The sequence below is a fragment of the Protopterus annectens genome, chromosome 6.part0 (assembly GCF_019279795.1).
Source record: "Protopterus annectens isolate FY-2018-M chromosome 6.part0, PAN1.0, whole genome shotgun sequence".
Classification (NCBI taxonomy): domain Eukaryota; kingdom Metazoa; phylum Chordata; order Ceratodontiformes; family Protopteridae; genus Protopterus; species Protopterus annectens.
In genome coordinates, this window is record NC_056737.1 from 573,339,649 (window position 1) to 573,357,148 (window position 17,500).

The window sequence follows — 17,500 nt, forward strand, 5'->3', positions numbered from 1 at the left end:
CAAACTCGGTTCCTTGAATTGAAAATTAACCTGACATGTCAGTTCTTTGAAAAATGCAGCATGGTAGTTGGGGTAGAGACTTTATGCTTTTGTTTTCTGTAACTAAGGTACAGGTTTTGAGCTTGAGTAAATTACTAACCACCTGCTACCACTAACTAGGATGTTTCATTCACACACACACCCCTACCTACCTCTTAGTGCAAGAAATATGGACAAAGCCTAAAATAAACAGGGACAGATATTAAATAATGTTCTCGTGAACTTAGAAAGTTGCTAGAATAACAGGATTTGTGCTAGTATGAATTTTTCTGAAGGACATGAAGTCTGAAGCTCAAATGTCTGTCATTATTTAGCAATTTCAGCCTTCAATGATTTTCTAGAAAATCACAAAATTTATGAGGAACAGACAAAAATATGGGGCAAAAATCTGGACATTCTGCAAAATTTGGACAGTTGAGAGGTATGCTACCTACCACACACACACACACACACACACACACACACACACACACACACACACACACACACTCACAACCTCTCAACCTCTTACAGCAACAAACTCATAAATAAAACTGAGGCAAAGGCCCAAAAATAAGGACATTTTTTTAAAATATTGCTCTTATAAACTTAGAAAGATAATAGAATAGTAGTAGGTCTTGCATCAGTGAATTTTCTGAAAGGTATGAAATCTGAAACTGAAATGTCTGCATTATTTTCTAACTTCAGTCTTTAACAATTTGCCACTAATTTGCCAGAAAACTGCAATTTTATGAAAAACGGACCAAAATGTGATGCAAAAATATAAAATTGCCAGACAATACAGCTGGGAACCTGTCAAAGGAGGGACACCATTTTAATATGAGCACAGTTAACTTAGAGCAGCTGACAAAATTAGAGAATCTACATGCATTTCTGAAATAAAAGTAATGTATAACTCTGATCATTACAGTTATTTATAAAAGTAAAGTAAACCCTCTATGTTTTCTTCCAAAATTGATATTTTGTGGAGGGATCATTAGGGGAAGAGCAACATTTTGAGCCAAAATCAGGGACAGTTGAGGTTTGGCTATGCCTAATTCTATAAAGCAATTTGCATGTACCTCTCAACCTGTTAATGCAATAAATCTGGACAAGGCCAAATATATTGAGGGAACATATAAACAGTACTAAAAATTGCTCTTGTATAAACTGGGACAGTTGATAGAACAGGTCTTATTTTAGCATGCATTTTTCTGAAGGTTATAAAGTCTGAAACTAGTGTGTCATTATTTAGTGACTTAATTCCTAAATCATTTGCCAGAAAACCACAAATTGAGGAACAAACCAAAAATAAGAAGCAAAAATCTATTCATTCTTTGAAAATCTGGACAGTTGGGAGGTATAGTTCAGCTGGGGCTGTCTAAGTTTGCCGCCCTTCCCCCTCATAAAACCATGGTCGAATGGAGCCTCCCCCTGCAGCCATTCCAATGATCCATTACTTTGCTATTTCACTCCATTTACCATAAACACTAATGTGCATACTGATTTACTTCTATGATGATTTGAACTTCATTTGAAAGTTTTATTTTGCATTTTACAGCACAAACACTAAGACATCTGCTAAACAAACTTGGCATTAAAACTTCTCTGCCCTTGAAACTCACATTAATTGAAACAACATTAAAACCCACATTCAAAGAAAAATACATTTTACCCGTGGCAGATAAAAATTAATTCTGGGCTGCTTTTAAATCATAGGCCCCTTGCATATGAAACATACATGTGCTCTTTGATACACTTTCCTATTGCTTTGAACATTTTTCCAGTAAACAATGAAACAAAACTGCCCAATTCAGAACATTTCCATCATAAAAGTCTAGTCAAACTTCTACAGTCCACCATTATCAGTAAATAATATTCACAATCTCTGAAGTAGTAAAAAAGTCATCTAAATAATTCCACGTTAAATAAATCTAACTAATGAAGAGGTTGCTGCTAGCAATCGCCTTTATATTTCATGACTTCACCGAAAAATAGTGTCTGATGCCCCTGAGGAATAAATTGCCTAAAATACATTAATAATAAGCTAGTAATATTGCAATAGGAAATGGATGGCAAACTGATAACAGGCTCATAGTTGGTGCCTTAACTTTCAGTACAGCAGCATTCACCCCTTATGGGAGTAGAACCAACAACCTTCTGCATTAAAAGCAAGTACACAACATTTTGTGCTACTAGCAATGTGAGCCGACTTAGCATAATCAGCACTAAACTTCTCTTCCCCTGCAGCTCTCAGTTCCTTGTAAAATCTACGCAATACTCAACTACATCTCAACTTCGCAGCACAGGAAGTTTGGAAAAAGCCAAATTTATTGGGGTGGGTCAAAAGGGCAAAAAACAGGAACACATTAAACATTGCTTGTATAATCTTGGAAAGCTGCTAGAATAAAATGCTGTGTTACCATCATACATTTTACTGCCAAGGTCACTGTGCAAAATAGTCAGAACAACATACCACTATGCCAAATCACCTGCTTTGTGAAAGAGAGGAAGACTGAAACTTAAATGGCTATCATTTAATGAATTCAGTTCTCACCGTAGCTGTCAACCTGTTAGCACAAAACACCTAGACAAACCCAGTAATGAGGGAATACAGCCCTCAAACATATTCAGTGAATTCAGTTATTGCCATAGCTGTCAACCTTAGCACAAAAAACCTGGACAAAGCCAATAACAGGGTATTCCAGTCCCAAAAATAAGGACAAATTTCAAATAGTCATAAACTTAAAAAAAATGCTATAAAAAAGGTTGTGTTAGTATATATTTATTGCTAGAATAAAAAGTTGTTTTACTATGTCACAAACACAGGGATAAGATGCAGACTCCACACAGAAGGCACCCCGGCCAAGAATCAAACCAGGAAACCTACAGCTGTGAGGCAACAATACTGCCACTGCACCATCAAATATGCAAGGAAGTAAACATTCAGAAACCTGAAGTCTGAAATTTAAATGCCTGTCAATTTGTTAATCAGGACAGTCTGACTTGGAACAAAAAAAAAACACAATTCTCAGCAGAGGCCCAGGAAAAAATAATGCAGACATGTCTTTGTAACATGGGAGGACACAAAAGCAAACCCACACAAACACAGGGAGAAGATACAGACCCCCCCCAAGAATCAAACCAGAAAACCTACAGCTGTGAGGCAACAATACTGCCACTGCACCATCAAATATGTAAGGAAGTAAACATTCAGAAACTTGAAGTCTGAAATTTAAATGCCTGTCAATTTGTTAATCAGGACAGTCTGACTTGGAACAAAAAAAAAAAACACAATTCTCAGCAGAGGCCCAGGAAAAAAAAATGCAGACATGTCTTTGTAACATGGGAGGACACAAAAGCAAACCCACACAAACACAGGGAGAAGATACAGATTCCCCCCCCCCCACACACACACAAAGAAGGCACCCCAGCCAAGAACCAAACCCAAGAACCTACAGCTGCGAGGCATCAGTGCTACGTTGCTACCACTGCACCATCAAATTTCAAGCATTGCAATATTTAAAAACCACAGATACATACAGATATTGATCAGATGAAATGATCAAATATAAGGCAAAAATCTGCAATTTTTTTACAAATGGTGGTGGGTAGGGAATTCAGGTCTTTAACACCTGCATACAAGGTACAGGGTTCAAGCCTGAGGTATTCCCTACCACACCACCATGAGTAATCACACCAGTACATCCCACCTGGGACGTTTTCACACACACACACACACACACACACACACACACACACACACCATGAAGTGAGACCAGCTCGGGAATCCTCGGACTAACACACACTTCATATTACTCACCAACCCTCCATGAAGTGAGACCAGCTCGGGAATGCTCGGACCAACATAACAAATCCTCCTCCTCCCGCTCGGACAGCATTTGGAGCTCCATTCCCATGAAGTGAGACCACCAACATAACATGTATTCCCGCTCGGACCAACATAACGAAGCATTTGGAGCTCCATTCCGACTGGCTGCCTAAAGCGCACATGTGCGGTGAGCGCTCCATTCCGACTGGCTGCCTAAATCGCGCTGACGTCATCGTGCAGTAAAGCGCGAAAAAAACAAATTTAAAACGCTACCCCCCCTTCTACATAAGTTGTACTGAAATCAGTACAGTGCGTATGCCTCCCAACGTCCCTGACCTGTTGATTTCAGGATTGATGTCACTGCATGTGTTGGGCTTGTTTGTGGTTTTGGAGCCACAGCCTTCAGCTTTAATCTACTAAATGTTAACAGGGCCATTTGGCACTTCATCAGTCAACCTCAGGTTTTTTACCGCATATGATTGTTGAGACTTATGATTTAATTCCCAGATTTGGCCTTCTGATGACTAATACATAAAGACCTTTGTCTTCACTGTCGATCAAGGCTTTGTCAGTGTTGGTTAACACAGGTCAGGTGATGCAGGCTTCCCCACATGTGATCTCATCACCATGGGCTTGGACTTTAGCCCCTGTCTAATCACAGGTGTCTGTAATTACTGCCCCCCCCCCCTGCACACACACACAAACACATTCTGTTAAGGACTGTGCATTTTGTGGGTTGACTCTTCCAGTTATACAAATCCATCCAGATATACAGCTGCATTCTTCTTCTCAGAATCCTCCTTTCTGAGGATGACGAGGAAGGTCAAGTATAACAGAGGACACCTAGACATATCCCACTTAAATCTTCTATCTTGGATAAGGATGTGGATAAAGAAGCAGCATACCCACCATCTGTGTCACATGATCCCAAGTTTAGAGAACATTTCTCAGAATGATTTGTTTGAAGGTTGGATGGCCCCCCAAAACCTCATATTCTCCTAAACTTAAGCAGGCTCTCCAGTTATAAAACAACTTTGTAGGTAGTTTCCCCAGCTGGCTGCAGCTGCCTTGAAAAAGTCTCCCACTCCATTGAGCCCAGCTACATACATTGGTCCATATCTTGGATCACCTAGAGAAGGGAATTGATTTGTGTTTCACATTTACCCTGAGGGTATTAAACTATATTATGCATGTGGTTCAGGAGAAACTTGTTACAAGAGGCTTACAGGATACTGGAACAGTTGCTAAACAGGGAACAAATGAAATTGATACTCTTCCAGATATCAGGCATGGTCTGCCTTTTCATTCTCGCCATACACCTTGCCTGCAGCACAGTGGTTGGTTAGCCAGGGTGCCAGGCTGTGGCATAGCCATTGGATGCTATGCCTGGCAACACCCTGTGAATTTTTATGGAAGACATAAAGACCATTTTAATCAGTGCTACATTTAGTAAACCCCTACTTTTTGGTTAAGCTGTAGAAGCTTAGTTGGAAAACATCAAGAGCCAGAGGGCAAAATCCTTAGTGCTGAATGGGTTAAGTTTCAGCCTCCCTATTTGCCTTTTTCTAGGACTCAAAGAAGTCAGAGTTGGTCAATATCTGCATAAAAGCCTCAGAGTTTGCAGCAGCTTTCAAAATGACTCACATTCCAGAGGTGGCCAGAATCAGCAAAACAATCTGAGAGGTGCAGTCTCTCATCCATAGGTCCATTGTCTGCTTTCTGAGGGCTAGTCTGACTGTCCCATTCTGGTGGCAGACAGAGGCTCACTTTTCCTTCCACTTGTCCACGTGGATGACCATTATATGGAAAAAGTAGGTCAGAACTGTAATATCCAGAGACTACACAATTCTCTTCTCCCCTTCCCAGACCACAGTTTCTTCGCTGTAACTAACATCCCACCCTGTCAGAAGGCTGTGGCAAGAAAGGAGGTCCTAAGCAGTCAAAAGAGGAGCCACCCAGGAGGTCCCACCATATCAGCAAGGGCTAGGCTTTTACTCAAGTTTCTGTTTGAACATAGAAAGACAGAAGGACTGCAGGCCCATACATGACTTGAAGACAAAGTTCTTTCATTCCAAAAGGAGCCTTTTGCATGATCACAGTGTAGCCTTCTTTCTTTCCCTTCCTACAAGAAGGAGACTCTGTGTGCTCTTTAAACACCCAAGATGCTTGTTTTCACATCAAAATTATGAAAGAGTCTTAGAAGTTCCTGCACTTGCTAAAAGGAGACAGTCAGTTTTCAATTTCATTCTCTTCCATTTGTCCCTGCCTTAGCTCCTAGGGTGCTCACCAATTGCATGGCAGTCATAGCAGCACATTTCAGGTAGCAGGGTCTTCTATAACTGGATGATTGGTTCCTGGTTTGCCCATATAGTTGACGGCCTGATAATCTCAAGCAACTGTCTCCTGTCATTGTTTCAGGATTTATATTGGCGAACATTTGGAGCAAGACGGACACTGGTTTAGTAAGAATTTCTTCTGTAAGAGAATCTGTTCAATTTCATATCCTGCAAACCAGACTGTTCCTGCACTTGTCTCAAGTAACTGGTCTCACAGCAACATGTATTTATATGGCATCCAATGCCTATTACTTCCTGAGGGTTTTACGTTGATCACTTACTGTTCCATGGAATCATCCAGTAGACACCCCCAATTCCAGTCAGAATTTCACAGTAGTGCAAAGATCATATCTGGTGTCTTTATGAGTCCAACCTGTCAGCTGACAGACTTTTTCAGGCCAATCCCTGCCCCAGCATTGACAGTCACCACAGATGCTTCTGGTCTAGGATGGAGGGGGGCATTTCAAAAGCAGATGATTTGGGGGACTTAGTTGTAGACAGCAGCCTCATTGTGCTTCTGTATTTTGCAGATAAAGGCAGTCCTCCTCATTTTGTAGATATTTCAAGACTCCCTTTTCCCAAGGTACTGTTGCCATTCAGACTAATCAAATGGCTGTGGTTTGGTAAATCAAACAAGCAGAGGCAAAGCTGTTCTTTTTCCCTTCCAGGAGGCCATGAGAGTGTGTGAATGAACATTTGCAACTTGTTGTCTTTTCATTGCAAGTCACATCCTGGGCAAGCCAACTCATTAGTGGACAGCCTCAGACTTTGTCCACTGATACCTCATGAAGCATACCTCTGAACCTCTTTGTGCAAGAAATCTGGACAAAGCCAACAGTAACAGGGGACAAATGCCTAAAAATAGGGACCTGTTTTAAATATTGCTCTTATAAGCTTAGAAAGTTGATAGAATAATAAGTTTTGTTTAGCTTGCATTTTCTGAAGGCTATGAAGACTTACTCAAATACATGTCCTTATTTAGTGACTTCAGTCCTCAGCGATTTGTCAGAAATCCACAAATTTTATGAGGAACAGACCAAAAAATAGAAAACAAAAATCTATCCTTTCCCTTAACCTACGTATAGTATTCCCTACGTAGAAACCTGCACATGTTGTGCATGTCGCAAGGTAGACAACATTTTTTAGAATTGCAACTACATTTACCCGGGCATGAAATAATTTTATTGTACCCCCTCACTTTAGTCTTGAAATATAATTTCCAGACATTCAATATTATTGATATTGCTGGGAAATCTTGGGATTTGGCATTTAACATGGATATCAAAAAAGAATTAGGTCAAACACCAAAAGTAATATTTTCAAGAGGTTTCAATATAAAGACTATATTAGAGAGATCACAGATTAAATTTACAAGTTCACAAATTTATAAATATGGATCTTGCAGGTACTGTAGATCTATTAATGATGGACCCTATGTGACCGTGAGGGGGTATAATAGAATTATTTAATGCCCAGGTAAATGTAGTTGCAATTCTAAGAAAGTTGTCTACCTTGCGACATGCATAACATGTGCAGGTTTCTACGTAGGGAAAACTACACGTAGGTTAAGGGAAAGGATAGCAGAACATCAGAGGGCTATAAAGAACAAGGATAATCATATTGCGTTATATTTACATTTCAAGAATTGTGTCAATTTTAAAAAGTTTATATTTTTTGTAGTTGATTGGGCAATGACAAGTGAGAGAGGGGGTAATGATAATGTTAGAGTTGAGTTTTTAGAATTAAAATGGCAGGTGATATGAAATGCAACAACTTATCCCGAACTCAACGACCATATTTCCATCAAGCCCATTTTGAAACAAAGGGCAATGGTTGTTTGAAGTCATTTTGTTATGATTTATTGGGGGATAAGGCTTGTAATAATTTAAATAAGGTTTTAATAGCAGTAAAATATGTGCACAATGTGTATGTTCAAAGTGAATGTTTGTGGGGAATATGTATATAAATATATATGTTTTTAAGCAAGTTTTGTATGCATGTTCTATGGTTCTTTGAACACTAAAACATAATGTTCATATGATTGGTTAATGTGCAGGTGGAATTTTGTATTTAAATAATGTGATTGTGAGCTCCTTTTACTCTGAAGAAGCCATTAGTTTTGATGGTGAAAGCGCTTAGTATTTTGGAGCCTTTTAGCTCTTCATTAAAGCGGCTTGGTGCAGTCCGTGAATTTTGTGTTTTTATTTGTTTATTTTAGTGGTTACCCTGTTGGGTTCAGTGTTTTTTATAAACTATCTGAAACTCTTTGAACCTTTGTAATGTTTGATATTGTACATCCAGGTCCCACGTTTCCTGCTGTTGGCAAATTTAGCATGCCATATCTGTTAAGTCAAAAACTCTAACTTCACTCCACTGGCATACAAGTGAGAACTGAGTATCACTCCCCTCAGAACTCCTCTTACATTTTTTCCATCAAGACTCAAGTCTTAGCATTTACTTTGTTTTCCATTCCTTGTTTTTCAGCCATTCCTGTGTCCATTAGACAAAGGTAGAATGTGCTTTTATGCCCATTGTCTTACAAAGGAAACTACTATTAACACAGTTAAATGCTTTCCAGAGGTCCAAAAAATTATATTTCCTTGTATGTTACTGTCCAGTCCTGAACTGCTCATTTTTATTTACTTTGTCATCATTAGCAAATTAAATCTTACTGATAACATGGTACTGCTTGGCTAAAAGCCTGTGTAGCTAGCCATAATGAAGTTAATAATAGGTCTGAAGCAGTAATAGTTCATGGTCAGGAACTACTACAGCAGTGTACTTATCGTTTTGTTTGATGCAATAATTTGACCGTACCACCTTATGTAATCCCAGCTAAAGAAATAACAAAGCAATTTATTTGGGAAAACAGGATAATTCTCTCAGCTTGACTGTTTCCTCACTTAAACCTTGTAGAAAACTCACTCTAAATATTTTGTTTAGAATGCTTTAAATTTAGGCACCATTTCCTTGGTTTTCTCCATTGGAACACAAAATATAACTCTTGTAACTCCAGGAGAGTGAGCATTCTATAAGTCCATCCCAAGTGTCTGGAACTTCTTGAGTTCTGTATTCTCTTCTGCCACTTTGTCTATCCGTGCAAGCCTCTGCTGCTCCTGTTAACCAGCCTTTGTGCCATGTATGTATACACCCTATACATTTTCATTTGCTTTTGTTCAAATTATATTGAAATTGCACAGTTTGATGTGGCGTTTCTTTTTATTCTAAGCCTGCTGCCTTACACTACAGTTTGTTTTCAGAGTAATCTGTCGATTCAGAGCTGCCATTGAAAATATAACAGTCACAGCAGATATTTCACAGTTCATTTATTCTCTGTTACTTTTTTATCCCATTCAGCCTTACAGATAACCAGTGGGCATGAAGCAGAGAACAAGTCATGAATGGTGTGCCAGTTCACAGGAAATGCACCCACAACTGAGCATATGTGAGGTCTGTGTATAGACTCAGCAAGTCATGTAACATCATAACCCTGGAATGTGGGAAGAAACTGGTGTACTTCACAAAACTCTAAACAGGCATGAGAGGGACATGCAGACTTTCCATAGAAGGCTCATAAGCTGGGTACAAAATAGGAAAAAACATGATTTATGAGGTCACAGTGCCATCTTGTGTACCACTCTTTCTCAGTTGAATACACTTACTAAGGAGTACATTGAAAATGTTCAGTCTCTGTCATTTGCGGAGTGTTAAAATAAGCAGTGTTCAGAGTCATAGGTCCCTCTCCATTGAAATTCGTTAGAATAACTATCCTGGAACTGATGGCCAAGAGACATCTCCTTGGTTTCTTATTTAGTCTTCAGAAAAATCCTTGCAGTTTTAGTCATAATTACAAAGACTGCATCCCTTTGTTTATACATTTTCATTCAATAGCCTGTTGTGGTGTTCTAAATTAAACACCCTTTGTACTAAATTATCTATCAACAACGTGTCAGGTACACTTTTGTTGTTACTACTTTTACTAGGGAAACAGAAGTACTACTTTTAGGCCTGCTAAAATCTGCTTTATTCTAAGTGCTTTTACAGCAGTAGCTGTCCTGCTTAAATCAAGTATGTACCATTTAGTCCTTCTTCTAACTTTAACTAGGTTTATTTGTCATTAATCTGATTAAGATTAGAGTCCTTTGTGGAACTAACATTACTAATGTTTCATTGGCTGCATATCTAGCCTTCTGGTTGTATGGATTAAGAAAAGCCGTTGCATGATATGTCTGGTTTAATTTTTGGTTATTTGTGTTGCTTGGGCTTCTTATACCCCTTAGCTTGTTGAGGAGGTGTCTCAGTGTAGCTCATCATCAGGTGGGTCCCTGCATTCTCCTTACATTGGAGAAAGTGTAAAGGCTGTCTGGATTTCTGGTCCACTGCTGGGTTTTGGAGGCATTGCACTGTGGCCTCCCTGGTATTTGTTGCTGTAACTCTCCCAGGGAATACTGGTAAGCACAGACATGAGCATACGTGTTGTGGCAGACTATAAAGTATTAAGAATGCTTTTTTGATGTGCTGCATAATGTGTATTACATTAAAAACGTCAGTTTCACATATATACACTACATTACGGTAGTAAACTATGTATTAGCAAAGTTTAATCTGAATCACTTACTGAAGTGTTGTTAAAAACAAGGCCTGGGGTCTGAAAAGGCATGGCTGTTTGCCTCTCTTAGTAATTATTCCATGATAAAGAGTGGAAACTCTTGAGGAAGCCATAGCCAGAAGAAGTTGTGTAGTGCCAGAAGCCTTCCTGTCGATTTACCTGTGGAGTGCCATGATCCTAATTGTGAGAGACAGCTTGACCAAAGCTTCAGTACCCAAGAACTGTGAGTAATTTTGGCATTTCATTAATTTACTTTAAAAACCTCGACTGACAAATGCAGAAGTGAAAGTATGAGTAACAAGAAATGTGTGAGCCAGAATGTACTGATCTTTGTTTTGAGATTTGTTTTAACTTTTGCACTGAAATAAACTGAACTTAAACTATCTTCAGTGAGTGTCAAGTGCTACAGTGTGTATGCATGGATTCATTCATGCATGCAGCACAGCTGTATCTTACTACACTTTATTCTAGCTGACCATGGTGCTCAGGCACAGCTCCCTCAAAAATGTATGTAGTATTGCCCTTCTTTAGCATTCCCTTTCAGGAAGGAGAACTGGCCTCTGGCTGTTGGAACCTACCTTCTCAGCTAACTTTAAACTTCACGGATCTCTAATCTGTCCTGGGACAATGGCAGTACAGACAGACAACTTGCTTCTTCGACAGTGGACAAGTACCTTTTTTATGAATGTGTAGTGTGCAGTAATCCTGTCTTGAAATATTCGTGCATAACATCTGCGTCATCTTGGAAACATGGGATGCAGGCTAGAAAATGCACTTTTGCTCTTATCTCAGGAAAGCTGCTAGTATATTGTGGATGAGACTCTCCTGTCAGAGGAATACCTTCTACTGACATTTCTCATCTTTGCTAGCCCTGTATTTTAAAACTGTTCCTTAATCCAAGTCACTAGTGAGGCAGGAAGGCACAATTCCTTCATGACATCAGGGCAGCCAAGTGTACACATTTTGTATGCTTTCACTTAGCTACCCTTTTGGCTGTTATGGAAGATGTTCTTCATGTTTCACTGTTACAGTCATCACATTTGGGTTATCCCTGCCAGGGTAGCCCTCGGCCGGCCCAAATACCAGAGGCTTAGTATTTCTGTGTCGGTTACTGTTGCTTCAGGACTGACGTCGGGTCGTCAGTAGTATTAAAGTAAGACAGCCGACGCCATTACTTCAGTCTTTTTTGCCATGGAGCCCAAAGCAGAAGCAATTCGCTCAAGTGCTGGTCGGCTGCTACCTGAGTTTCATCTACCGAACTGAAGTTGAAGTCTTCTTAAGCTAAGTACCCCTTTGGGGATCCTTTTTTCTTGCACTAACCGATGTCAGAAAAAGTTAATAATTGTCTCGCCTTTGGAAAGCAAATACCACATCGAGACTTCCATTCTTACTGCGTCACTTGTTTAGGCCCAGACCACAACGTCCTCCATTGTCGCTTCTGTGCTTTGTTCAGTGCTAGAATTATCCATCGTCGGGCCCTTATTGTAGCTAGATATTTTCATTTACAGTCCTCGAATTCCGATATGGCTTCAGTAAGCCATCTGACAGCAGATCTTCCGAAAAAACGCAAAGATAAAGACAGAGACAGACCGCACAGGTCCAAACCTACCGACGACACTTCCGTTAAGCTAGTCGTCAGTTCTCCGGTCCTCAGTGAGCAGCTCCTGATGCCCGCTTCTGTGGATTCGCAGGTCACAACCAAAACCCTTTCGGAGTCCGGTATGCCACTAAACTCTTCTTCAACTAAGGATCCTGCTGTCGTTTCTACCTTGGATGGGTCCGGAGTCACTGAGCAGGCACTGGCTTCCGAGGAAGTCCTTTGCACTACTGATTCTCGACACAAACCGACGTCTACTTTCACGACTACCATTCTTTTGAAAATGACCTAGTTTCTTAGGCCCAGGGTACGAACCACACCCAAGAAACCGATGACCCACTCTCAGGCACCTGCTTCCTTTTCTCAGTTTCAAATCCTTAAAATGGCAGAATACCTTATCATGCTGATCAGGGGAAGCCAAGCTACCCCCTCCAAAAGGAAGAGATCTGTCCCCTGTAGTTTTGTCTGAAGAGTCCGATGACTCTGATGCATCTGAATATGAAGCCATGCTATGAAGCCATGCAACCCCTCTCTACATATGAGGATTCTAATGCAGAGGATTCCATTCCCTCAGACTCTCCCTCAGAGGATATTTCCTTTGACGAAACCCTGCATACCTTAAGGGAGCATTTCCAATGGGAAAGTCAAGAATACCCTCAGTCTAAAAGAGACTCAGGGAATTCCTAGATCTTCCACAGCACAGACCCTTGGCCATCCCCCCAGTCCTGAATGTTGTGGAGGATGTTTTCCTGGAATCCAGCTTGACTCCTGACACCCTCCCTCCTGCACCCAGAAAACCAGACCGGTACTATAGAGTCCCTGACTCACACAAATTTCTTTTTAAAAATCCTACTGCTGTTCCTGAGGTAATTTCTTAAGGGCCTAAAGGAATTAAAGCAACCTCTGCTAAGAATCCCACCCCCTCAGATAGGGATTCCCGTGCACTAGACAGATTGGGTAAAAAAAGTATACACCTCAGCTACTCTTGCTATCAGGGCACTAAATTGTCAGTTCCATATGCTAAAATTTCAGCAACATACCCTGGAACTCCTCAAACAAAAAATATCTTCCTTTCCTGCTTGGCCAGAATCTAAAGAGTTACAAGAGTTAATGCATTCTGCAAGTCAAGTAACTAAGCACACCTTGCACTGTGGTTTTGGCCCCCTAGAAGCTTCTTGCTGTGCAGCAGTCACTGGATCTGTCATTAGAAGGCATGCATGGCATAAGGAACAGCCCTTGCCAGACCATGTCAAATGTAAATTGTTGGATGCCGCCTTGCACAAAGGCAATTTATATGGCACTAAGGCAGAAGAGGTCTTAAAAAAGAAGGAAGAAAAAGCAAAATCTGTGCAAACAGTTAAGGATTTCTTTCAGGTCCAGCCACCCAGGTTCAGCAAGCATTGTCCCACTAAAATCTGGTCCTTTCCTGCTCCCAACAAGCCAGTCCAGCCTAGGCCCCGGGGAACCAGACCCCCCCCCCCCCCAGGCAGCAGCCACAGGGAATGCAGAGATTTAAGCAGTGGACTACCTCCACTTCAAACCCAGGGAGTTCTAAGCCACCCCCATATGGTAAGAACTCGCAATGACTCACCTCCCCCACTCCCTCCCTCTGCCCACCCTCACTTACCCCTAGGAGGAAACCTCTCCTTTCACACAAGCACCTGGGCCACCATTACCAACGACCACTGGATTCTGAACATAGTGTCTGAGGGATACAGATTTTCCTTCCACACCCTTCCAACCCCAAAAGGGTTCCCAGATCTACCTCCAAACCAGTGGGCAGAGGCTGAAAAGCAAATCCTTTCCCTGCTGTCTATGACGGCAGTAGAGCACGTTCCTGCAGAACAGATAGGCCAAGGTTTCTACTCCAGACTTTTTCTGGCGCCCCATCCTCGATCTAGCCATTCTAAACACCTTCCTGGTGATCCCAAAATTCAAAATGCTCATCCTCCAGCAGCAGCTACCCATGCTGTCCAAGGACGCTTGGTTAACCACTCTAGATCTAAAGGAGGCCTACCTCCACATTCCTACCAGGGAATCATACAGGAAATATCTCCGTTTCTAGGCAAGATCTCAACACTTTCAGTTCTCTGCACTTCCCTTTGGCATATCTACTGCTCCCAGAGTTTTCACAAAATGTCTGGCTCCGGCAATTGCCTTTTGCAGACAAAGAAATATCTAGATTTACCCATACTTAGACGACTGCCTTATTCAGGCAGCCAGCCAGGAAAAGCTGCTCAAGCACCTGGCCTTTGTAAAGACCCTACTAACCTCCCTAGGGTACACAATCAATAAAAAAAAATCCAAACAGGTGCCCACCCAAACGATTATCTTCCTGGGAGCAAGCCTGGGCGCAGCATCTCAGATGGCCTTCCTTACACCAGAAAAACAAGTCTTCTTGACTGCCTACTTATCTCAACTAGCCACCAGACCCCAAATATCTGCAAGGAAGATCCTGCAAACTCTGGGGTTCATGTCATCTTGCATACTACTCATTCCATATGCCAGACTGCATATGAGGAAACATCAATGGTACCTAAAAACCCTTTGGTGTCAACACTGTCAAGACCTGGAAACTCTTATACCTATAATTTCTTGCCTCAGAAAAGATTTTCTTGTTGGGAAACAGCATGCTCCCACAACAAGGGACTGTCTTTCTCACCACCCCCTGCCACCCAGACCCTCGCCAGAGACGCATCAGACTGTGCTTGGGGTGCACACCTGGACAGCAGGTGCATACAGGGCCACTGGAGCCCGCAGCAAATCCCTCTGCACATCAACCAAAAAAGAGATGATGGCTGTCCAGCATGCCTTGATAGCTTTCAAACCCCTTCTGTCCCCAAGGGCTCTCCTGATCAAAACAGACAACACCACTGTGATGTGGTATATCAACAAGCAGGGAGGGACTCACTCCTACTCTCTATGCAGGCTGGCCATGACCCTTTGGCACACAGCCTCTGCCATGCAACTGCACCTGTTAGCACTATTCCTACCAGGCTCTCTCAACTCTCTGGCAGACCAATTAAGCAGAAATCTTCTGGACCCACATGAGTGGCAGCTCAACAGAAGAACCTTCACCCTAATAACTCAGAAATGGGGAAACCCAAAGATTGACCTCTTTGACTGCCACACCAACCATCAGCTCAACAGATTCTGCACCAGGGAGCATCACTACAGGGCTTGGAAAGTAGATGCCTTGTCCTTCCTCTGGGTCAGTCTATTGGTCTATGCCTTTCCTCCACTACCTCTCATCCCCAGGGTATTGCTCAAAATAAAGGAGGAAAAACCAAGGACAATTCTTATAGCTCCAGATTGGCCTGACCAGCACTGGTGCCCCTTGCTACGCAGCCTGTCCCCACTGCCACCATGGCATCTTTTTCAGATTCCAAACCTCCTGACCAAGAAGGAAGGGAAATTCATGCATCCCCAGTTGCAGACACTCCATTTGGCAGCTTGGCTTATTCCCTAACCCCGGATCAGTCTGCCACCCTCAGTAAACAGGTTCTAGATGTTATCCGTGAGGCCAGATGCCCTAGCACTAGGAAGTCTTATGCTGACAAATGGAAAAGGTCTGCTAAGGGAGCCAATACGGCACAGCCCTCCCTCCCTCTCATCCTGGATTACGTAGCTGACCTATTACATGGTGGCCTCTCTTTCTCCTCTATAAAAATTCATGCCTCTGCTGTTTCTGCTTATTTTCCCACTAAGCAGCCCCTTTTATCCCGCCCTTTGATCAAACCATTCATAAGAGGGGCTAGCAACTTGAGGCCTAGACAGGAGTAAATCCTGCAGAATGTCTGATCAGTTGCTGGTTAGCTTTGCTACAGGGGCAGAAGGCAAAACCATCTCCAAACAAACCATTTCCAAATGGATAGCACACTGCATCCATTTCTGCTACAAACAGCATGGAAAGCCTCCCCCCAAGGGGGTCAGGACTCACTCCACCAGAGCAGCCTCCACCTATGCAGCTTTCCTCAGAGGAGTCCCCACCAGGGACATCCTGGAGGCTGCCATCTGGACACCTGTTCACACTTTTACCAAACATTATCACCTGCCTCTCTTCTCCAAATCCAGGTCAGGGTTTGCTTCTGCAGTCTTGCAGGGCATCCTAGCCAGCCCCAAGTTTCTTTGACTGCCTCCACCCATTTCCTTAGCTTTGGGAATCAACACAAATGTGATGACTGCAGCAGTGAAACACGAAGAACATAGTACAGTTGTGTAACCTTACCATAAATGTAGATGTTCAAGTGTATTCACTGTTGCAGTGTTTCCCTCCCTTCACCCCCCTTCTTCTCTTTCCTTACAAAGGGACATATTGGTATTTACTTTCTACTGGTGGGGTTATTCCACTAGAAACTGGCTGCTACTTGGGTGTTCCTGACAGGTTAGGGCAAGAAAAACTGGTGTAATGGCGTCGGCTGCCTTACTTTATACTACTGACGACCTGACGTCAGTCCTGAAGTGACAGCAACTGACGCAGAAATACTAAGCCTCTGGTATTCGGGCCGACTGAGGGCTACCCTGGCAGGGATAACCCACGACTGCAACAGTGAATACACTCGAACATCTACATTTATGGTAAGTGTACACAACTATACTTTCTTGCTTCTGACGGGTGCTCATGCATTGTGACAGAACTGAAATTTTAAGGCTTGTTGAATACATCGTTCAAGGATCATCAATTTGTTTTTTCTTGTTTGTAGTCCACACCAAATGAGTAGTAGCAGAACTTAAAAATAAATGGTCAAAAGATTTAACTCATTTAAGATTAACATGTTTTTAAATGCAGTGTAAGTGATCACTATATGTTTCTTATCAGCAGATCAAAGACCTTGTTTGAAGAAATTAGAGCTTCAGTTATAAACAACGATGATTCTAACCGTTCATTTTGGAAACCTGTTCTTCCTTGGGGAGGAGTATTTGCAATTAGAGCTGGCCGCAAAGCTGTATCCTGCATACCCTTGTATGTTGAAATAAGCCTGAAAAACACATGCTCTATTGATGGATTTTTAATGTTGCTTTATGTTATTCTTCGAGAAAACAGTACTTTTCCAAGGGAGTTGTCCAGCTACTTTGGCAAAGAGTTTATTGATCATTTTCTTTATTTG

General features: G+C 41.8%; 1 protein-coding gene across 4 annotated transcripts in view; it reads left to right on the forward strand.

Moving 5' to 3' along the window:
• CCHR6.PART0H14orf28 (chromosome chr6.part0 C14orf28 homolog) overlaps nucleotides 1–17,500 on the forward strand; it is a 522,108-nt gene that overhangs the window by 42,516 nt on the left and 462,092 nt on the right. For 3 of the 4 annotated variants that reach the window (XM_044074252.1, XM_044074255.1, XM_044074254.1), the window contains exon 2: nucleotides 17,212–17,500. This exon is cut by the window's right edge and continues 239 nt beyond it. In XM_044074252.1, coding sequence (XP_043930187.1) covers nucleotides 17,212–17,500 — 289 coding nt within the window. The remainder of the gene's footprint in view (nucleotides 1–17,211) is intronic. The other variant, XM_044074253.1, reaches the window with a different exon arrangement.